General features: G+C 28.8%; 1 protein-coding gene across 7 annotated transcripts in view; it reads right to left on the bottom strand.

Annotated features, from left to right (window-relative positions):
• Positions 1-1,807: 1,807 nt before the first annotated feature.
• Positions 1,808-24,579, bottom strand: part of LOC119601620 (sodium/potassium-transporting ATPase subunit alpha) — a 113,745-nt gene continuing 90,973 nt past the window's right edge. For 2 of the 7 annotated variants that reach the window (XM_037952657.1, XM_037952658.1), the window contains 8 exons: positions 23,352-23,483; positions 23,016-23,282; positions 21,160-22,941; positions 20,418-20,633; positions 19,396-19,490; positions 4,958-5,132; positions 4,660-4,892; positions 2,609-3,173 (listed from right to left, as the gene is read on the bottom strand). In XM_037952657.1, the coding sequence (XP_037808585.1) occupies positions 3,053-3,173; positions 4,660-4,892; positions 4,958-5,132; positions 19,396-19,490; positions 20,418-20,633; positions 21,160-22,941; positions 23,016-23,282; positions 23,352-23,483 (3,021 nt within the window). In that variant the 3' untranslated portion in view covers positions 2,609-3,052. Of the gene's footprint in view, positions 3,174-4,659; positions 4,893-4,957; positions 5,133-10,045; positions 10,141-16,121; positions 16,217-19,395; positions 19,491-20,120; positions 20,216-20,417; positions 20,634-21,159; positions 22,942-23,015; positions 23,283-23,351; positions 23,484-24,579 lie in introns of all 7 variants that reach the window. The other 5 variants (XM_037952653.1, XM_037952656.1, XM_037952655.1 and 2 more) reach the window with 5 other exon arrangements.

The following is a 24,579-nucleotide window of genomic DNA, read 5'->3' as shown; positions in this document are numbered from 1 at the left end:
TTAGGTTTAAGATCAGTGTTTCTTAGACTTTTTTTAAGGAAAAATTTTTTCAGAATATTATTATTTAGAAAAAATCTTCTGGGAACAATTTACTACAGAAATCATTACAATTTTTTATAGAAAACTTTTCTGATATCAATTTTTTGTATTTCTTTTGAGAAAGTTTTTCTAAAGAAAACTTCCTCAGAGTATAGTTTTCTTCAAGGAAACATCTTATAAGAGCAATAGCGTATAAAAAGTTTTTCTAATAAGAATAGTTTTCTACAGAAAACATTCTGAGTATAGATTTCAATTGAAAACTTTTAATCTCTATAGAATACTACTTCAGAGAAAAGTTTTATATAATCAACTACCTCTGGGAATAGGGTTTGACAACCCGATTGCTTCCGGAACAAGAGAAACCTTACGCCACTTCCATTAGAAATTATGAGAATCGTTAACGATAATACTTTTAAGCCCCAAAGTGCAAAGAAATACAGAAAATTTGAATTCCAAAAGTTTTCCCAAGAAGTTTTCTTCGAATAAACAAACAAACGAGTTACAAATCAAAATTATTCGAATTACAAGGTATTATGTGTATAAATTTACAATATTTTATGAAGCAAACTATAGAGGAATCTGCCCAGGTTTTGTAGCAAAGTTTTCTTTAAAAGAACTCTTTTTCAAAGATACACAAACTTTTGTAATCTAAAACAAGCAGTAGTCAACGGGACACAGATGTGTCCACTTCTAACTAACTGCAATTCCTCACAGGTTTAAAAATGAGTATAAATGTTTGGACCACTTACTAATATGTACCTCAAAAAGATAACTACAACTACTAATTTGAACTTATAACAAGTTGGAAATTTGTTTTTATTATAATTTCCTTACAAATCGATAGATATTCCCAAAATGCCAACTATATATTTAGTTTTTGTTTGTCCATTAAAAATAAAAACAATAATAAAAGCGCTAAGAATTAAACACAATTTATAGTTTTTTTTTAGTTTTTCAATTTTTTTTATTATTATTTCAACTTTAACTTCCCTTTTGTTTTAGGTTTAAACTTATTTATTAGTTTTGTTTTTCTTTTTTTTCTTTTTTTGTTTATAAAGACAATTAGTTTAATAAAATGAATTTAGTTTTAGTTGGTTTAATTTGTTGTTGTTTTTTTCTTCTGGTGTTAAATAATAAAACCATAACGGAGAGTGTGAAAGTAGGGGGGAGGGCGCTAAATATTTGTTAGTATATGTAAAATGCAATCCAAAGCACTATTTTTTTTAGTTTGTTTTAATGATTTTTAAATATAATAGTTGTTTTTTTTTTTTTTTTTGTAGTTTCCATGATACTATTAAAAAATTCTTTTGTTTTTTTTTTTATTTATATATTTTTTTTGTTCTTAGCGTTCGGTATCATTTTTTGTTCTTTTTTTTTTAATCAAAAGAAAAAATGTTTATACTAGACCTAAGTTTTTATTTGTTTTAAAACTAAAAAACTTTTCTTTTATTTATATTTATTTTTTTAATAAAATCTATTAACGGTTTTGTTTGCAGAAAACCCAAACAGATTTAGTTATTTTTTTTTTTCTTTATTTAAATTTATTTAATTAAAGATGCTGCTGTTGTTGCTGTATTTTATATAGGTTCAAAACAAGAGTTTTTAACGCTCCTGTTAAGATTTACTATTGTTGGTTTTTTTAAAGGTTTTTTTCTTTTATTTAACTACTCTATAAATTATTATTTTTTTATTTTGCTTCTTTTTTTAATAAATTTTCTAAATTTTTATATTCTTACTTAAATCAACATGCGTTGTTTTTTCATATATATATTTTTTAAATTTTTTGTTTTTACTTATTTTTTGTGTAGAGTGAAAACGTTTAACGCTATACTGCTAAATTTTGTTTTTCAAAATTTCTTGTATTACAATATTTTTGTTTTTGTTTGAAAATGTTAAATCAATCCTGTGTTTTATATTTAGCAAGTAGAGCCTTAATTACGATCGAAGGGATGTTTGGAAATTATATTTTAAATGAAATACTTTAAACCCTTGCTATGGCTATATATTCGGGGCATTCAGCGCAGTTTAGGACGACAGAGGCCTATAATTATATTGCTAACATTTGCTGTACGTATGTATGTATTAAACAATTATCCTCATTATTAACAACTTCTTCATACCACTTGTTGTTTGTAGCTTAACAACAAAAAGTAAACCAAAAAAAGAAAAAGGAAAGTAAGAAAAACCCGTGTTTAAACTCAAAACATTTCCATTCAAAAAAATGTTTAAAGATTTTAAAGGTTTTTGTTGGTATTTTTGTTTTTTGTTTTTTTTATTTAATTTAAATCTTATTTATTTTATAATTTAAATTTACTTAATCGTTTAAATAATTATCTTTCTCTTTATTAAATAATAATTAAAATTAAAAAATAATAATTGTTGTTGAAGTTGTATTTTGTTGTTGCTTCTCTGTTGCTGTTACTGTTGTTGTTGCCATTAATTGTAGGAAATTTTTGTTAAAAAAAAAGAAACTAACTTTTATATTTAAACTAAATTTGTTTTTCTCTCATTTCATTAATGATAAATTTAAATAACAAAAGGCGGCATAAAAGAATAATGCGCTCCTCTTCATTCGTTAATTAATTAATAATAATAAATTTAATAATTTTTTGTTGTTGTTAAATATTCTTTACTGCTTATAATGGTTGCTTTTCTTATGAATTTGTTGTTCGTTTTTTTTGCACATTTTTTTCTCAGTTTGTTTTTACTTTATAATTAATTATTTAAAAAGAAACATCTGTTTTTTAATTTGTTTACAAGATGTTCTTTTTAGAAGCTTGGTGAGAAGATAAATTGGTAGTGGTAGTAGTTGTTGTTGTTGGTGATAGAGGTTGAGGTGATTTATAATTGTGTGTGATTGATTTTGATGGTGATTTTGTTGTTTGGTTGATATTGATTGATTTCATTTGAGGGAGTGGCGCGTTAAAAGGGGCGGCAGAGGATAAGAGAAATGGATGAAGCAGCCATATAACAAAAATAATGTTGTTGTTGTGGTGGTGGTTGATTTGTTTGTTTAATAGTAGGTTTCTTGTTCCAACCAGCCTCCGGGATTGCGACGCAAGTAGAAACGTCTGGTTTCATCATAAGTGAAGATGGCCAACGCAAATGGAATGGCTGGGAACCACCAAACGAGTCTGTAAAAGTAAACATATGAAACAAGAGATTAATATTTGAATTTGTGGTATGATTCAAATTCAGAAATAATTAACAAGAACTGAACTAGAACTGAAATGGAACTGTAATAGAACTGAACAAGAACTGAATTAGAAGTGAACTAGAACTGAACAAGAACTGAATTAGAAATGAACTAGAACTGAATTAGAACTGTAGTAGAACTGAACTAGAACTGAAGACTGAACTAGAACTGAACTAGAACTGAACTAGAACTGAACTAGAACTGAACTAGAACTGAACTAGAACTGAACTAGAACTGAACTAGAACTGAACTAGAACTGAACTAGAACTGAACTAGAACTGAACTAGAACTGAACTAGAACTGAACTAGAACTGAACTAGAACTGAACTAGAACTGAACTAGAACTAGAACTGAACTAGAACTGAACTAGAACTGAACTAGAACTGAACTAGAACTGAACTAGAACTGAACTAGAACTGAACTAGAACTGAACTGAACTAGAACTGAACTAGAACTGAACTTAGAACTGAACTAGAACTGAACTAGAACTGAACTAGAACTGAACTAGAACTGAACTAGAACTGAACTAGAACTGAACTAGAACTGAACTAGAACTGAACTGAACTAGAACTGAACTAGAACTGAACTAGAACTGAACTAGAACTGAACTAGAACTGAACTAGAACTGAACTAGAACTGAACTAGAACTGAACTAGAACTGAACTAGAACTGAACTAGAACTGAACTAGAACTGAACTAGAACTGAACTAGAACTGAACTAGAACTGAACTAGAACTGAACTAGAACTGAACTAGAACTGAACTAGAACTGAACTAGAACTGAACTAGAACTGAACTAGAACTGAACTAGAACTGAACTAGAACTGAACTAGAACTGAACTAGAACTGAACTAGAACTGAACTAGAACTGAACTAGAACTGAACTAGAACTGAACTAGAACTGAACTAGAACTGAACTAGAACTGAACTAGAACTGAACTAGAACTGAACTAGAACTGAACTAGAACTGAACTAGAATTGAACTAGAACTGTACTAGAACTGACTTAGAACTGATCTAGAATTGAAATAGGAATAGAACTAGAACTTAACTCGAGTTTAGCTAGATCTTAACCAAAACTAAACTAGAACTGAACTAGACTCGAAGTTATATAAAAATTATATAGAACTAATCTAGAACAGAACTAAACCGGATCTTAAACTGATCTAGAATTGACTAGTAACAATCTAACACAGATCAAGAACTGGTATAAATATATTCCATAAAAATTGAACTAGAACTAATCTAATATGGAACTACAACTGATCTAGTACAACGACAACTGCTAGATCAGTTGTAGTATTTACCATAGAACTTGAGCAGATCTAATACTGATCTGCAATTGAACTAGAACTGTTCTAATACTGATCTGGAAAGGAACTAAAACTGATCTAATACTGATCTTTATGTTTTAATTTCAACTTACTTGAGTGGGTACATGCGAAGACCCTTGTCCATACCGGGACAATATGACAAGAATGCAGCCAAAATGGTTTCAAAAACTAAACCAAAGTTCAAGGCCCAATTTCTCATGCCCTGTTGGAAAATGGAGTTTCGTCGTGTCTTACAAATGATCAAATCAGCCCATTGTACAACAACAATGGAGATGAAGAAAGCAGTGTGGCAGGTATATTCCAAAGTTTTACGATCGCGATAAGTCTATAAACGTTAATAGTAAAACATTATATAAGGATATGTTTGGAAAATATTCTCAGTCCACTTACCCATTCTTGACCATATGAATCGGTTAAATCATTGACAGCCTTGGAATCCCACATTTTACGGATACCGAACAATTTCAAGGGTAAGAAACCATTTTCAGCCATAATAACGAAGTAGACAAAGAAACCGGCAGCAGCTTGGATCATACCAATTTGTCCATAAGCCATGGAAATCAATCTGTTTTTTCGATTATTTAAAAGTTGTGAGATTTGATTAATATTTTTTGTTGAGAGTTTTAAAGTTTTTTTTTAAATAATTTTTTTTTTTTTTTAGTTTTAGAAAAAGTGTTAGTTAGTGTTTTTAATTTAAAAACAATTTGTTGGGAGAGCAAAAATGGTGATCAAATGGTTTTGAATTTAGATTTTTGAACAAATTTTGACAATAAAACAAACATTTAACATTTAAGATAATGGAAGAAGAGAATAAGGAAGGATATGTATAGTTTGTTAAATTTAAATATTTTTTTAATATTTTATTTAGAATTTTTAAGAAATTTTCCTTCATTACTTCATAGTTAATGCTAAATGTTTGTTTCGTTTTATGTTCGAGAAATTAACAAATAGTGGATTTTTTCTTTTTGTATGCCGAATTATGTTTTTGTTTAATATTTGTTTATGTGATTTGAATGGTGAATATTTCATTTTTTTTATTTTCACTATGCCTATGGATTACTGTTAATTACACTTTGTTACAAAAGAAAAAGGTGAAAAAGCAGCATTTTCAAATGTAAAATTTAGATTTTTTTTAAATTTACAACTTTAAAAGCACTTTAAAAAATGGTTGGTGGTTAAGTGTAAAAATGTTTACAACCAAAGAAAAATTTACTAAAATAGAGAAGTTTTAGTAAATTTCCCATAAAACAAGGGCAAATTAGGCACAATATATTAGTATTTTTTATTTAAATTTGAGTTTTTTTTTAAGTTTAGCTGATTTTTGTTACAAATGCGTGGTGGAGTTGCAGCAAAATATATAGAGAGAGATAGAGCTTTAGATAGAATAAAGAGTTTTTTTAAAGTATTGTAAGAGAGGTGTGGTGATATATTACAAACACGTTTTTTTTTTTTTTTTGGCAACAAATAAAATAAAATAATTTTTTTATATTTAAAAAAAAGCAAAGCACTGTCAGGTGTTTTTATAACAAAACATAAGGGACAAAACACAAGTGATGTAGTGAATGAAAAAATAAAATTATATTTTTAATAAAATTTATGTTAGATGATATTTATATACAAGAGAGAGGCAGCGAGAGATTACAGCACATGATTTAAGAAAAAGCGTGATTTACAATAAAAAGCTTTTTCATGTTAAAAATAAGACATGCTAAAACATGCTGTAATTTTTTTTTAAATAAACACATGCATTAAGTTATAAAAGTATTTTAAATAAAGACTTGTTTTCACACGAAAAAAAGGACGCTCAAAAATTTACTTACGCTTAAACAACAATTTTTTTCTTTTTTGTTACTTAAATTAAAATAAAAATAATAATAATATTTCTTAAATGTTTTAGGGAATTATTTAAACTTAAAACTTTCTTTTTTAAGAGGTACCTGGACCTGGCAGAAATTTTATTAAAATTTGTTAAGTTTGATTTGGTTTAAGAGAGGTTTTTTTGTAAAAAACATATTTACAGGTTATTGGAAGAGTTTTGTAATTTATAATAAAAAGGGAATTTGGAGTTTTATTTATATGAAAGTGAGAATTAGGAAATAATATATTATAAAATTTTGTAATAAAATATTTAAGTGAATTGTGTAAAATTATAAACCTGAACTAGAACTGAACTAAAACTGAACTAGAACTTACAAGAACTAAACTAGAACTGAACTAGAACTGAACTAGAACGAACTAGAACTGAACTAGAACTGAACTAGAACTGAACTAGAACTGAACTAGACTGAACTAGAACTGAACTAGAACTGGAACTGAACTAGAACTGAACTAGAACTGAACTAGAACTGAACTAGAACTGAACTAGAACTGAACTAGAACTGAACTAGAACTGAACTAGAACTGAACTAGAACTGAACTAGAACTGAACTAGAACTGAACTAGAACTGAACTAGAACTGAACTAGAACTGAACTAGAACTGAACTAGAACTGAACTAGAACTGAACTAGAACTGAACTAGAACTGAACTAGAACTGAACTAGAACTGAACTAGAACTGAACTAGAACTGAACTAGAACTGAACTAGAACTGAACTAGAACTGAACTAGAACTGAACTAGAACTGAACTAGAACTGAACTAGAACTGAACTAGAACTGAATTAGAACTGAACTAGAACTGAACGGAAACTGAACAACTGAAGAAAAATAAGTTTCGAAAATGATTTATTTATTTTTTTTTGTCAAACTTATAATTAGAAATTGTTCTGTTAAAACTTTGAACAATTCACTTAAATTAAAAAAAAAATGAGGATAAAGGGTTGAGGTTTAGATCTTGTAAACCTAAAAATAATATTGCTAAAACTACAGTTTTTCGTTTTATAAACTAGAGTAAATGTTACTCTAAATCTATATGTAATTAGCCGAGGGACTGCACTAAAGCCAAAGTTTACGTAACACTACAACTAAGTATAAGTGGCAAGGATAACTAATCGTTTAAGTGTATAAACAACTATAAACAAAAATTAACTTTTTATTAAACATAAAACATTGAGAAGGAAAATTAATAGAACAACAATTAAAAAAAGATCAAATCGTTTCTTAAACCAAGAAAAACTTGAGTTAAAATAGAACTAATTGCTTTTTTTTAAGGTAGAATTAGGAAAAAGTAATTTTTAGTTAAAAACTATAAGATTTTATAGTTTTTGGGAGCCCAGCTACAAACTTCATCAGCAAACTTGAGGTTGTTTTATATAGATTAATAGTCATTATGCTAATAAAAGTCCCATAGTATGCAGATGTAGTCTGAAGCAATTGCACGAACTTGTTCTGCTGTTCTATTCTAAATATTACTGATCCAATGTTTTGCAATAAATTGCAACTTTGCAATAATGTTTATCTAAACGATTTGACTGTTTAAATTTAAAAAAATTTTTATTAAAACCGATTTAATAAAAATCCAATAAAAGTAGAAAAACCTTTTTTTGGTTTAATTTATAAAAAATATAAAACACACAATTTGAAAAGAATTTAGAGTGCTGGTATTTGAAAAATATATTAAATTGTTGAAGAATGACACAAATAAATGAATAACGAATTGGCCAATCGATTGGAGGATGAGTAATCGGAAGCAGAAAAGGAATTGTAATTGTTTTACTTAAGAATGTTTAAAATACTGAACTGGTACTGAACTAGAACTGAACTAGAACTGAACTAGAACTGAACTAGAACTGAACTAGAACTGAACTAGAACTGAACTAGAACTGAACTAGAACTGAACTAGAACTGAACTAGAACTGAACTAGAACTAAACTAGAACTGAACTAGAACTGAACTAGAACTGAACTAGAACTGAACTAGAACTGAACTAGAACTGAACTAGATAGAACTGAACTAGAACTGAACTAGAACTGAACTAGAACTGAACTAGAACTGAACTAGAACTGAACTAGAACTGAACTAGAACTGAACTAGAACTGAACTAGAACTGAACTAGAACTGAACTAGAACTGAACTAGAACTGAACTAGAACTGAACTAGAACTGAACTAGAACTGAACTAGAACTGAACTAGAACTGAACTAGAACTGAACTAGAAACTGAACTAGAACTGAACTAGAACTGAACTAGAACTGAACTAGAACTGAACTAGAACTGAACTAGAACATGAACTAGAACTGAACTAAAACTGAACTAGAACTGAACTAGAACTGAACTATAACTGAACTAGAACTGAACTAGTACTGAACTAGAACTGAACTAGAACTGAACTAGAACTGACTAGAACTGAACTAGAACTGAACTAGAAACTGAACTAGAACTGAACTAGACGAACTAGAACTGAACTAATGAACTAGAACTGAACTAGAACTGAACTAGAACTGAACTAGAACTGAACTAGAACTGAACTAGAACTGAACTAGAACTGAACTAGAACTGAACTAGAACTGAACTAGAACTGAACTAGAACTGAACTAGAACTGAACTAGAACTGAACTAGAACTGAACTAGAACTGAACTAGAACTGAACTAGAACTGAACTAGAACTGAACTAGAACTGAACTAGAACTGAACTAGAACTGAACTAGAACTGAACTAGAACTGAACTAGAACTGAACTAGAACTGAACTAGAACTGAACTAGAACTGAACTAGAACTGAACTAGAACTGAACTAGAACCGAACTAGAACTGAACTAGAACTGAACTAGAACTGAACTAGAACTGGACTAGAACTGAACTAGAACCGATCTAGAAATGATTTGTAGCTGAACGTATCCATAAATGTTTACTGAAAAATACAATTACAAACTTCTCTATCCTGTTGCCAATTAAATAGTCTTAATTTTTTAAATTTTGAATCTTAATGAATTCATATGAAACTTATGATTAAAAATGCTTGAAAATAACACAAATAAAATGGAAATTTAGGGAAACCGTCTTCAGTTAATGTTTTAAAAACAATAAATTTGTATTTGTGTTAATGGAAAACTAACAAACAATGTATGAATTTGAAACAATAAAAACGTTGAGGCTCAACTAAATCTATTTTTGCATTTTGCATTTTTAACCAAAAACACTATTAAAAACTACAACTAGAAGAACTCGTTTTAATATGAAATTTGTTGTAAAAAAAGTAAAATACAATTTAAAGAAATTGATAACTGTGTAAAAACTAAGTAATTTTGTAACAAAACAAACCAATTGAGAATGAAAACAGTTTTCCATGATGAAAAAAATGAAGAATTTGAAACAAAACTGAACAATTTCTATAAAAATGCACTAAAGAAACACACTAAAAGGCTTTTTGTTATATTTTTTTTTTTTGTTTTTTGTTTTTAACAACTAAAATATTTTGTGTGTCTATTTTAATTTTAATTTTAAGGGTTTTATAACTTTTTATGTTTTGTTACTAAATTCTATATAAATGTAATAATTGTGTTTTTAAAGTGTAAGATGTTTGTTTGTTTTGATTTAATTCTGACCTGCGATTGACCAAGTTATCACGGTAGGGATTACGGGGTTGACGTTTCATAATATCACTTTCTGGTTTCTCATAAGCCAGAGAAATAGCTGGTACCTTTTTTATGTGTTATGATATTTAAACCAGATTTTTTGGGAGTTTTTATTTAAGTTAAAAGTTTTTTGTTTAAGTTATGATGTATTTTTTTAATTGTTTATTAATTTAAAATACAAGTAGTGGAGTGCACAAGAGTTTGGTTAGAGGTTTGAGACAAAAAAAGGCGTTTATAAAAAGTTTTTTGTTTAAAAATATAATAGGGAAAAATTTATAAAAAAAAGAAAGTATGATTAGATTTGTTAAACGTTTTTGTTAATTGTTTTTGTTAAACAAAATGCCAAAAAGAGTTTTGTTTTTTTTGTTAAAGTAAAACAAATTATAATTTATAATAAGTAATTTTTTGTTATAGTTTACTTATGGAGAAACTAATTTGTTTAATTATATTTTTTAGCAAATTTAACAACTAATTGTCTTAAATAATGATAAGATTTTGATATTTTATAGAAAATAATTAATGAGTGTTAAAAGAGTTACTAAATGTTTTGGTTTTTTCACATTTCAATAGTTGCTACTCTAGTTTAGAAAAAAAATATAAATAAATTTTATAATAAGTATAAAAATAGTGTTAATATCTTAGAAGAAAATATAAATAAGTATAAGAAATTTATTTTAAGTTAAAAATGTTTTCTGTTTTATTATTAAATCTAAAATTATTATAGTAATAAATAAGAAAAATGTTGCTACAAAATCATAATAATAAGAATTGTAATAGCAGTTGATAAATATTAATAATAGTTAATTATTTTAAATGTTATGGTGTTTTTTTCTGCTATTTTCTTTTATAAAAATGTTAATTTACTTGATTTTATTTAAGTTTAACATTCACTATCATAAAACCTACAGATTGTAAGGATACGAGATATCACTACTAAGTTTGGGTATGATTAACTATGTACAGTTTTTTTTCGATTTAAAAGGGGGGGGGGGGAATTGAATGTAAGGGTTTTAAAGGAATTTTTATAGGATTTTTATTGAAAAGAAAAATTGAAACTTCCTAAATTATTACAAAACTTACCTGAAACGAAACTCTCTAGTTCAACAAAGTATTTGATGAAGTGTGTTTAGGGGGGAAATGGAAATTACAAGTAGGCTTTAAAACTGATCTGAGAAATGAACTAGAACAGAACTAGAACTGAACTAGAATGAACTAGACCTGAACTAGAACTGAACTAGAACTGAACTAGAACTGAACTAGAACTGAACTAGAACTGAACTAGAACTGAACAAGAACTGAACTAGAACTGAACTAGAAGAACTGAACTAGAACTGAACTAGAACTGAACTAGAACTGAACTAGAAACTGAACTAGAACTGAACTAGAACTGAACTAGAACTGAACTAGAACTGAACTAGAACTGAACTAGAACTGAACTAGAACTGAACTAGAACTGAACTAGAACTGAACTAGAACTGAACTAGAACTGAACTAGAACTGAACTAGAACTGAACTAGAACTGAAAAGAACTGAACTAGAACTGAACTAGAACTGAACTAGAACTGAACTAGAACTGAACTAGAACTGAACTAGAACTGAACTAGAACTGAACTAGAACTGAACTAGAACTGAACTAGAACTGAACTAGAACTGAACTAGAACTGAACTAAACTGAACTAGAACTGAACTAGAACTGAACTAGAACTGAACTAGAACTGAACTAGAACTGAACTAGAACTGAACTAGAACTGAACTAGAACTGAACTAGAACTGAACTAGAACTGAACTAGAACTGAACTAGAACTGAACTAGAACTGAACTAGAACTGAACTAAACTGAACTAGAACTGAACTAGAACTGAACTAGAACTGAACTAGAACTGAATAATAGAACTGAACTAGAACTGAACTAGAACTGAACTAGAACTGAACTAGAACTGAACTAGAACTGAACTAGAACTGAACTAGAACTGAACTAGAACTGAACTAGAACTGAACTAGAACTGAACTAGAACTGAACTAGAACTGAACTAGAACTGAACTAGAACTGAACTAGAACTGAACTAGAACTGAACTAGAACTGAACTAGAACTGAACTAGAACTGAACTAGAACTGAACTAGAAGTGAACTAGAACTGAACTAGAACTGAACTAGAACTGAACTAGAACTGAACTAGAACTGAACTAGAACTGAACTAGAACTGAACTAGAACTGAACTTTGAACTAGAACTGAACTAGAACTGAACTAGAACTGAACTAGAACTGAACTAGAACTGAACTAGAACTGAACTAGAACTGAACTAGAACTGAACTAGAACTGAACTAGAACTGAACTAGACTGAATTAGAACTGAACTAGAACTGAACTAGAACTGAACTAGAACTGAACTAGAACTGAACTAGAAACTGAACTAGAACTGAACTAGAACTGAACTAGAACTGAACTAGAACTGAACTAGAACTGAACTAGAACTGAACTAGAACTGAACTAGAACTGAACTAGAACTGAACTAGAACTGAACTAGAACTGAACTAGAACTGAACTAGAATGAACTAGAACTGAACTAGAACTGAACTAGAACTGAACTAGAACTACTGAACTAGAACTGAACTAGAACTGAACTAGAACTGGAACTAGAACTGAACTAGAACTGAACTAGAACTGAACTAGAACTGAACTAGAACTGAACTAGAACTGAACTAGAACTGAACTAGAACTGAACTAGAACTGAACTAGAACTGAAACTAGAACTGAACTAGAACTGAACTAGGAACTGAACTTGAACTGAACTTGAACTAGAACTGAACTAGAACTGAACTAGAACTGAACTAGAACTGAACTAGAACTGAACTAGAACTGAACTAGAACTGAACTAGAACTGAACTAGAACTGAACTAGAACTGAATTAGAACTGAACTAGAACTGAACTAGAACTGAACTAGAACTGAACTTGAACTGAACTTGAACTAAAAACTAGAACTGAACTAGAACTGAACTAGAACTGAACTAGAACTGAACTAGAACTGAACTAGAACTGAATTAGAACTGAACTAGAACTGAACTAGAACTGAACTAGAACTGAACTAGAACTGAACTAGAACTGAACTAGAACTGAACTAGAACTGAACTAGAACTGAACTAGAACTGAACTAGAACTGAACTAGAACTGAACTAGAACTGAACTAGAACTGAACTAGAACTGAACTAGAACTGAACTAGAACTGAACTAGAACTGAACTGAACTAGAACTGAACTAGAACTGAACTAGAACTGAACTAGAACTGAACTAGAACTGAACTAGAACTGAACTAGAACTGAACTAGAACTGAACTAGAACGAACTAGAACTGAACTAGAACTGAACTAGAACTGAACTAGAACTGAACTAGAACTGAACTAGAACTGAACTAGAACTGAACTAGAACTGAACTAGAACTGAACTAGAACTGAACTAGAACTGAACTAGAACTGAACTAGAACTGAACTAGAACTGAACTAGAACTGAACTAGAACTGAACTAGAACTGAACTAGAACTGAACTAGAACTGAACTAGAACTGAACTAGAACTGAACTAGAACTGAACTAGAACTGAACTAGAACTGAACTAGAACTGAACTAGAACTGAACTAGAACTGAACTAGAAGAACTAGAACTGAACTAGAACTGAACTAGAACTGAATGAACTAGAACTGAACTAGAACTGAACTAGAACTGAACTAGAACTGAACTAGAACTGAACTAGAACTGAACTAGAACTGAACTAGAACTGAACTAGAACTGAACTAGAACTGAACTAGAACTGAACTAGAACTGAATTAGAACTGAACTAGAACTGAACTAGAACTGAACTAGAACTGAACTAGAACTGAACTAGAACTGAACTAGAACTGAACTAGAACTGAACTAGAACTGAACTAGAAATGAACTAGAACTGAACTAGAACTGAACTAGAACTGAACTAGAACTGAACTAGAACTGAACTAGAACTGAACTAGAACTGAACTAGAACTGAACTAGAACTGAACTAGAACTGAACTAGAACTGAACTAGAACTGAACTAGAACTGAACTAGAACTGAACTAGAACTGAACTAGAACTGAACTAGAACTGAACTAGAACTGAACTAGAACTGAACTAGAAACTGAACTAGAACTGAACTAGAACTGAACTAGAACTGAACTAGAACTGAACTAGAACTGAACTAGAACTGAACTAGAACTGAACTAGAACTGAACTAGAACTGAACTAGAACTGAACTAGAAGAACTAGAACTGAACTAAACTGAACTAGAACTGAACTAGAACTGAACTAGAACTAGAACTAGAACTGAACTAGAACCGAACTAGAACTGATTTGAATCAAAATCGAAATTTAAATACAAAAAATTATAATAAATTAAAAATTTTAAAGATGAGACAACATTAAGTTATTCTAATATTAGAAGAAACAAATTTAGAAAAAGATTTTAAAGAAAAGTTCTAAAACAAATACACTTCAGCAAATATTTAAAATCTTTAAAATTGTCTTTAAATTAAAGACACTTAAAGTCCTATATAAAATGGTTTTAGATTTTTTTGTAAAGAAGCCAAAGAATTGTATTGATTTTTGTTGTTGTTTTATATATATAAAAAGTAATTAAAAAAGTTGAATATAATTTATAAAAAATATTGTATATATATTTTTTGATATATAAGTTATTATATTATTATAATATTTAGAAAGAGAGAGAGGAGAAAGAGAAAAAACTTTAACGAGCAATATTATGGTGATAATGGTGGGTCGGTGAAATAGAGGGCAATAATCAAAATAAGAGGCAATATTATTACAAAAAAAATATCGTTTATAAGACATTTTTCTTTTAAAAAAGTATATATTTTTTTTTTTTGGTTGGTGAAAAAATAGATTTCTAGCAAATGAGACTATATAAGATAAATATATATTTTGTTATAATATAGTTTTTCTTTGTGTTTGTTTTTTTAAATAGCAATTAGTATTAAAAAAGGGGAGATTTTTTAAAGAGTTACAGAACAGAAGTAGAAAAAAACTAAAATTAAAATTTACAGTTTCTTTAAATATAATAGAAAAAGTAAGTATATATGTTTTATTGAAACAAGCGGTAGTTGAAGCATTTTTAAGAGAACATTTTAAAAATATTAAAGAAACTGTAAATAAAAGAAAACACAACTGAAGCAAAATTTTTAAACAAATAATAAAGCTATGGAATCAACAGAAATATTGACAATAAAATAAGAGAATAAAGTATAAAAAAAATTCAACATAAACTAAATAAAATCTAAAACAAATTTCAAAATCAACAAAACCTAATTCATACATTTAAGGCTAATTTTAATAAAGCCTTAAAGTATGCTTTAAATATTAAGTTAAACTATAAGGTTGTGTTAACCAAACTCAAGTTTAACCTGGTACAAGGCTTAAACTAAATGTTAAGCCTTAAACTTGTTAAAAACTAAGTTAAGTTAATACTTCTAACTAAAAAGATAAAAACTAAACAAAAATTCTTTATAAAAAAAAAACTAAATAAATTAAAAAAATATTTATCAAAAAACTTTAACAAGCTAAAGTAGTTAAAAATATATTTTGAGAATTGATAGTACTAAGTAAGTAAAAAAATTATGTACTTTGCTTTTAAAACGGAAAACAAAATATGATATTGGAAATTGTAAATTGGAATTAAATATTAGGAAAAAAATTTAAATACGCATTTGTTTTTTCAGTTCAAGTTAGTAAATGGCTTATTAAAAACATAGTTGAGTTTGTTTGAATCATTTAGCAATTATATTGTTTGATTAATTGATTTCATTGACAAAGTGTTTAATTTTTGAAAAAAGTACTTTAATTTAAAGTGAAAAGATCAGGGTGTTTTTATAAAAAAAAATACGAGTTTATTTTTCTAAAGAAAAAGAACACGGTTTTGTTATCTTTTTCTAGTTGCTGATACTTTTTCATTGACAAACCAAACAAACGAAAAATAAGAGGAACTGAATATTTTAATTGATATTGATGATGACACAAAGAAAAACTTTACCTTTCGTTGACTAGTTTATCGCAAAATGGATTCCTGGGCTGACGTTTCATAATATCTGATTCTGCTTCTTCATAGGCAAGGGAAATGGCAGGTACCTAGTAGTTTTACATTTTACGTATTACAACAATACAATACAACAAGTAACAATACGCAAACGCAATTTGTTTTAGTTGGTTTAAGGGCGCACAGGGGTTTAGTTTTTTTGTTTTTTGGTTTATTTTAAGGATTTGGTTTTCAAAATCAAGTGTTTTTTTCGGTTTAAGTGTGTTCAAAATAGTGTTGAAGCCGCAAAAATTAATTATTTTTTTTACAAAATGAAATTTTTTTGTAAATGGAACACAAAAAACAACAGAAATTGTTTAAAAGGGGAAATAAATAAAAGAAAATGTTGTAAATGATTAAAAGCTCTTTTACAAAAATCAAAGCAAAAAAACTTACAAGTTTTTTTTATAATATAAACAACATATACAAAATTGTTAATTAAGAGTAGTATTTTGATACTTAATATTTAAAAGACTTCATTGTTAAAATACTTCAGTTTTTTTAATAAAATACTTAAGTTTGGTTTTAATAATTTAAAATTAATACTTAAAAGTTCATCTTATATATAAAATACTTAATGATTTTGGTGAATTTGTTTTTGCTTTTGTTTTAAAACAAAATAAAACTTATAAATAAATTGGTGCATAAATTTTGTTTCAATTTTTATATACAATAAATATTTATAGTAACATTACTTTGTGTGTATTTTTTTCGCTTTTAATTGAACTAATAAATTTTGCAATTAACAAAAAGAATATACATTTTAGGTGAGTTGGTTGGCTAATATACACATACTAGTTTGACAAATAAAGAATATAATTTGAAATTTATGAAAAAAAAATAATGTAATAATTGATTTAAGTTGATTTTATTAACAAAAAAATCAAACCCATTATTTATATCAAAAGAATAAGTAAATTTTTTAATAAAATCTTTAAAAATAAACAATCTAAACCTGTAATTGCACTCTAAATTGAACGCAAAATAGAGTTAGAAAATTAAACAAATTTAATTTCCTTTTTTGCTAACATGGCCACTCTAATTACAATATCGAGTTTCAAGTGGAACTAAGAAACTTAAAAGGCATCTAATGACCTCATACGATCATTAAAATTATGTTATCGGTTTCCCTTTATTTAAAATATTGATGCAAAATAAAGTTAGAAAATAATAAAATTTTAATTTTTCATAAATTTACTTTTTTTTTGCAAATATGGCAACTCTAATCATAATATTGAGTTTTAAAGAGCATCTTTTAATTCTTAAGGCATCTAAAGATCATAACCGACTACTAAAATTATGTGATCGGTTTTCGCTTTCATTTAAAATATTAAAAGATATGAAATGAAAATAATAAAGTTGATTTTTTAATAAGTTTACTTTTTTGTTCATATGGCCACTCTAATTACAATATCGAGTTTCAAAAAGAACCTAGAAACTGTAAAGACATCTAAAGACCACATACGATTACTAAAATTATGTTATGGGTTTCGCTTTTATTTGAAATATTGAAGCAGAATATTTTTGTTAACATGGCCACTCCAATTACAATATTGGGTTTCAAAAGCAACCAAGAAACTCTAAAGGCATCTAATGATCTCATGCGATTACTAAAATTATGTTATCGGTTTTGCTTTTATTGGAAATATAGAAGTAAAGTAGGGTTTAAAATTATAAAATTAAAATTTCTCATAAATTTCCTTTTTTGCAAATATGGCAACCCGAATTATAATATTGAGTTTCAAACTAAACCTATTTATTCTTAAGGCATCTAATAATCATATCGGATTACTAAAATGATGTTATCGATTTTACTTTTATTTAAAATATTTAAGGAAAAAATGGTTAGAAAATTTTAAATTAAAATTTCTTCTTTTTCTGCAAATATGACAACTCTAATTACAATATTAGATTTCCAAGGTAATTTATAAACTCTTAGGTCATCTAATGAAATTATTCGAACACGAAAATAATGTTAAAGCAATTTGAATTTATTTAAAATATTAAAGGAAATAGTGATTTGAAAATAACAAAATTCTAAAAATTTCAAGAATTTCTATTTCTTAAAATATGGAATATATTTTTAAGGCTTTTAATGATCTAAATAAGGTTATTGTTTTGAAGAAGAGAAAGTATAGTTTTTAATTAAAAAAAAAACTTTTCAAATTTGAAATAAACAGTTTGAGAAAATCCGACAAAATAACAAATAATTGTTAATTACAAAAATCTTTAACAAACTTAATATATTAAAATCCTGAATAATTTGCAAAAGCAGCGGAACTGAAAGTTTTTAAAATACTCAACAAAACATGACATAATAAATCACATGTTTGCTTCAACTATCTAAATACACTAATCCTTTAAATACACACAAAATCTTATTATAATAAAACGATTTTAAACCAATTAATACATTTCATAAAGGTGCATAATTTTTAAAATTAAACTCAAAAAAGAAAACAAGTTTTTAATAAAACAATTTTGGTGAATTACTTTTTAGTAACAAAAAAAACTTAAAAGTTAAATATGTTAATTGTAAAACAATGACAATGTTTAACGTTGATACAACGTAAAATGAAGAGTGCAAATGTTAACGATGAGTTTTATTATTTATAAAAAAGGGATGATGATATTGATAATGACGAAAAACCACAACATCGATAGTTAAAAATGAAACGAGTATAAAATTGTATATTTATATAAATATTTTAGGAATGACGATGAAATAGTAGATATTTGTTACAAGATGAACCATGAGTTAAAACCATAAATAAAATGTTACAATGAAATGTAAGTGGAGCCAAGAGGTTTAAGGGTAAAATGTTATATTTATAGTGTATTTCGTTGGAGTTAGAAAAAACGTGTTTAAGTTTCTTTAAGACACATTGGTTACACATTAAAAAAAAGGCATTTGAAAGACAATTCAACGTATGATCATAGATTTGTTTTGAGAACAAGTAAACAACACATATGTATGTTTGTATAATATATATGTATAAAGTTAAAAAAGTATATAATCCAGCCATTTTGTTAGGAATTATCTTAATAAGAAGATAATTCAGCGTAAGAGAAGGGGTTTTCTTAGTATTTTTTTTTTAGTAAAAAGTGTTAATAAGTTTTATGGTTGGTTAAGTAGAGTCAATATTTAGTTTTTTTAATAAAACAAACAAAAAAATGAAAATGATAAAGAAAACAACAAAAAAAAATTAAGAAAATCAAAAAGTATAGGCACCTTGAATTGACCAATTTATCGTTGAATGGATCACGTGGAGGACGCTTCATGATATCGGCTTCAGCAGCTTCATAAGCCAAAGAAATAGCAGGAACCTAGATTTTTTCATATTTGTATTTTTATATACAAAAACAGGAGCGTAGTTTTGACAACACAGTTATAGTATTTGTGTTGAGTATAGGTATACATTTACATAGTTTTGTGTTAAATGTGTTGGTGTAAGTGTGTTTTTAGTATTTGTGGCCATTAAAAAGGAATTTTATATAACAACAATAAAGCAAATTTTATTTTGTTGTCAAACACAACCACAAATATTTAGAGGGAGTAATACACACACACACATGTATGTAAATGTTGTAGTAGCAGAATAGTAGAATATAGTAGAATAAAAGATACAATAATAATGAGTAAATATGTTTCAACAAATGTTTGCTAAATAAAATAATAAAGTTTTAAACTAAAATATAATAGTAAAAAAACTAATATGTTTAAAATTGTTTATCAAATTGAGTTGAGTTGAAAACTAAACTAAAAAAACACAACTAAAAAACTTTTAATGTAATAATGATTAACAAGACCTAAAACTAGCTTATAAATTACTGTTTGAAATTCTAGCGTTTCTAGCTTATTAACTAAATAGCCTTAATTTTCATACTTGACATTGTAGCCTTTATCCACATTTTAGCCTTTTACTGGTCGCAATTTTCTTTAATTTACTGCTTTACCTTTCATTGACCAAATTATCAATATTGGGATTACGTGGTCTTCTCTTCATAATATCGGCTTCTGGTCCCTCATAGGCCAAAGAAATGGCTGGTATCTTGTAGGCGTTTTTATGTGATTTTTGTTTTCAAAATTTTATTTTTATATCAACATAATTAAATAAATTAACTTAAAACTAACTATTTAACTAAATACCTAAATACATAATATCTGTTTAAACTCATACTTATTGAAAACAATCGAATAATCAAAGAGAAATAAATAAATAATAAAATTAAAAAGTAAAGTATTGAACTTACCATATCAGTACCCAAATCAATACACAAAATGGTAACGGTACCCAAAGGCAATGGGATATCGCACAAGATGAAAGCCAAGAAGGGAGAGATTTCAGGAATGTTAGAGGTCAAAGTGTAAGCAATAGATTTTTTCAAGTTATCGAAAATCAAACGACCTTCTTCAACACCAGTTACAATGGAAGCAAAGTTATCATCCAACAAGATCATGTCAGCGGCCTGTAATAAAATATTGAGATTAATAAATTGCTCAAATCAAAATAATTCTATATTCGATGTAGATTATTTTTTGTTTTTTTTCGAAACTGTCAGAATTTAAAATGTGTTTTTTTTTTCAATGTTCGAAAATTAACATCAAACATTAAAAGTATATCCAAAATATCATATTTTTCAATGTTCGAATAATTCGAACTTAAGTTCGAAAAATTTTAAAATTGGTAAAATGCTATTTAATTGCTGTAGATTACGAATACATTAACGTTTTTGTGATATTCTAGCGCTTTCAAGGTTTTTCGAATTTCGAACTTTCGAAAAATTTGCTAAAATTTAAAATTTCTAAAACAGATGAAACAACATTAAAGGGAAATCCAAAATATAACATTATTTCATTGTTCGAAAATTCGAACTTTAATTCGAAAAATGTTTACAATAAAACTAAATTTTATACACAAACTCGAAATTTCAAATTTCATTGAATTTTTTCTGAGGAAATCAAAAAATAATCAAACTCCCCCAAAATCCTTACTTGTTTGGACACATCGGAACCAGCAATACCCATAGCAACACCAATATCAGCCTTCTTCAAAGCAGGTGAATCGTTGACACCATCACCAGTTACAGCTACAATAGCACCCATACGTTGACAACCTTCAACAATGATCAATTTCTGTTGGGGTGAGGTACGAGCGAATACGATTTCAGTGTGATAACGTAAGATTTCATCCAATTGATCGGAGGATACGTCACGCAATTCAGCACCATGTACAACGGCAGCCTTGGCTTCGCGGGGATTGACTTCAGAGACGGGAATATTCAAACGTTGGGCAATATCTTCGACGGTTTCGTTGCCTTCGGAAATGATACCGACAGATTTGGCAATAGCCTTGGCAGTGATGGGATGATCACCAGTGACCATGATAACTTTAATACCGGCAGAACGGCACTTGGCTACGGCATCGGGTACAGCGGCACGGGGAGGATCAATCATGGACATGAGACCAACGAAACGCAAGTTATCGATGGGGAAGTTGACATCGTCAGTGTTGAATTTGAAGCCAGTGGGGTATTTGTCGGAGGGCAACATGAAGTCACAGAAACCCAAGACACGTTCACCCAAACCTCCCAATTCCATGTAGGCGTTGTTGAAAGCTTCCTTCATCTCTTCGTCCAAGACCTTTTCTTTGCCGTTGATGAAAATGGTAGCGCAACGTTCCAAGATACGTTCGGGGGCACCCTTCATGACGAGCAAGTAACGTGGATCGGAGGGATCTTCAGTTTCGTGAATTGAGACCTGATACTTGTTGGTGGAGTTGAATGGAATTTCAGCGATTTTCTTGTTGCGTTTACGAATGTTCATTACATCACCGAGAGCCAATTCCATACACTTCAACAAAGCAGCTTCTGAGGCGTCACCGCTGACTTCCTTCTTCAAAATTGGAACACCTTCTTGGCCGCCTTTGAATTCAGCACGGTTACAGAGAGTGGCAATGCGAGAGAGCGCCTTGAATCCAGGGCTAGTTCTATCGTATTGGACACCCGACTGATCTTCTGTTGTATCGGCCTCAATGATTTGATTATCGAACCACATGTGAGCGACAGTCATACGATTTTGGGTCAAAGTACCGGTCTTATCAGAGCAAATGGTCGAGGTGGAGCCCAAAGTTTCGACAGCTTCCAAATTCTTGACCAAACAATTCTTCGAAGCCATACGCTTGGCAGTCAAAGTCAAGCACACAGTTACGGTAGCCAAAAGACCTTCAGGTACGTTAGCGACAATGATACCAATCAAGAAAATAACAGCATCCAACCAATGGTAACCCAAAATGAAAGCAATAACGAAGAATGTCACACCCAAGAATACGGCCACACCGGTAATCAAATGAATGAAATGGTGAATTTCCTTGGCGATGGGAGTCTCACCAGTATCCAAACCGGAAGCCAAACCAGCAATACGACCCATGACAGTGTGATCACCACAACTGATGACAACACCCTTGGCAGTGCCTTCGACAGCGTTGGTAGAGAAGAAAGCCAAATTCTTTGTTTCCAAGGGATTTTCATGGGTGAATTCGGGACCACGAGACTGGGGCTCAGATTCACCAGTCAACGATGAGTTATCGACCTTAAAGTTACGAGCCTCTATGATGCGAATATCAGCTGGGATACGATCACCGAATTTCACTTCGACTACATCACCCAAGACTAAATCTTCAGCGCGTAGAGTGAGTTTCTCACCCTCACGAATGACAGTGGCGAATTGAGGAACCATGTTTTTGAAAGATTCCATAATTTTTGAACTTTTTGATTCCTGTTAAAATGAAAATGAAATTAAGTTTGAATTGAGAGGGAGAAAGAAAAAGTTATTGTAGTGTGTGAACAAACCTGATAGTAAGAGAAAATACCAGTCACTATAACTACAGCAGAAAGTACGATACCCAAATATAAATTATCATCTGATGGCTCTTCGCTGGTACTAGCCTGAATGGAGTAGGCAACAAAACATAAAATAGCACCAATCCACAATAACATGGCGAAACCACCAAACAAATTTTTACAGAATTTCACCCATTCGGGTGTTTGTTTGGGTGGTGTAAGAGCATTAGGACCATCACGTTCTAAATTCTCTTTAGCCTTGGCATGACTTAGACCCTAGAAATGAAAAAGAAAAAGGAATTTAATAATTATTTTTAATAAAGAAAAGAAATTAAGGAAACTTACATTTTCAGGATGTGTCTGAAAGCGCTGATACAGCTCTTCAGGAGTGATTTTATGAAAATCGATATCTAACTCCTGTTTGAGATCATCTAAATTTTCTTTTTTTGCAGCTTTAGAAGGCATTTTGCGTTTTGACTAAATGTAGGGAAAATTTACAAGAAAATATAAAGAAAGATTAGTTAAAAATAAAATATGTTAAGATATTTAAATAGGGTAAAGAGTTTAGATTTAGATAGAAAGATTTCTTTAAAAAGATGTCCTTAAACCAGTTTTATTTTTTTTTTTTACTTATAAACCCAGCTACGATTCATGCCATTTTTTCAATTAATATTAAAAAAGTGTGATTTTTATTTTATATAATATTTGTTGTTTTTATTGGTCGAAATAAAATTGTTAGATTTTGTTTATTAAACCAGCTCACCATAACCATACAATACCTCATTAAACTATAATAATATAATTTGTTTTTATTTTAATGTTTACAATTAAAAGTTCTAAAGAAAAGTTAGTAAATTATTAGTTACATTTTTTACGGGGTTGAAAAAAAACTTTTCCTTACCTTTAAATTTATTTAAATTTTGTTTTAGTTAAATAAAAATAATAAAACACAATAAAAAATGATTAAAAGCAAAAAAAAATGAATGAATCGTGAGAAAATTCAAAATTACAACTATTTAATTTGAATTGAAATGAATTTTTTTTGTTTAACATTAAACAAATGAATAAAAAAATTGTCACGTTTGGTTTCAAATCAATCATTAGAAATGAAAAAAACAAGTATTTTTTTGTTATGGTTAAATTGTATAGAAATTATCTTTGTTGTTGTTGTTTGTATTTCAAATTTAATTTTAGAATTTAGGTGAAAAATTCAAAAGATCAAATTATTTATTTTTAAATACAAGTTTTTTACGTCATTGATTAAAAATAAAACTCAATATTTTATCAACTACTAGCGGTAGTAGAGGGAAAAAATACAAAATTGTAGGTAGGTTTCGTACACGTTTTTTTTTTTTTTTGTTCAGTTTTGCAAGATGTTGAAATTTGCTTTGTACGTTGTTTTATTGACAAAATTTTATGCTTAAAAGAAAATCTTGAACTATTGACGTAGTTAGATAAATTTCTTTCGTCAATTTCTTTTCTATATTTAGAAAAAGTGTATTTTAATTGAAATAAAGAAAATTGAAGATTTGAAATAATTGCTTCGGAAATGAAAAGCAATAAAATTTTTATT

This window comes from Lucilia sericata, unplaced genomic scaffold (assembly GCF_015586225.1).
Source record: "Lucilia sericata isolate MDLA Ls3-8-SP2 unplaced genomic scaffold, ASM1558622v1 Contig000179F_arrow, whole genome shotgun sequence".
NCBI classification, from domain to species: domain Eukaryota; kingdom Metazoa; phylum Arthropoda; class Insecta; order Diptera; family Calliphoridae; genus Lucilia; species Lucilia sericata.
The sequence above is the reverse complement of the archived record's forward strand: the minus strand, read 5'-3'. Positions and strand labels throughout refer to the sequence as shown.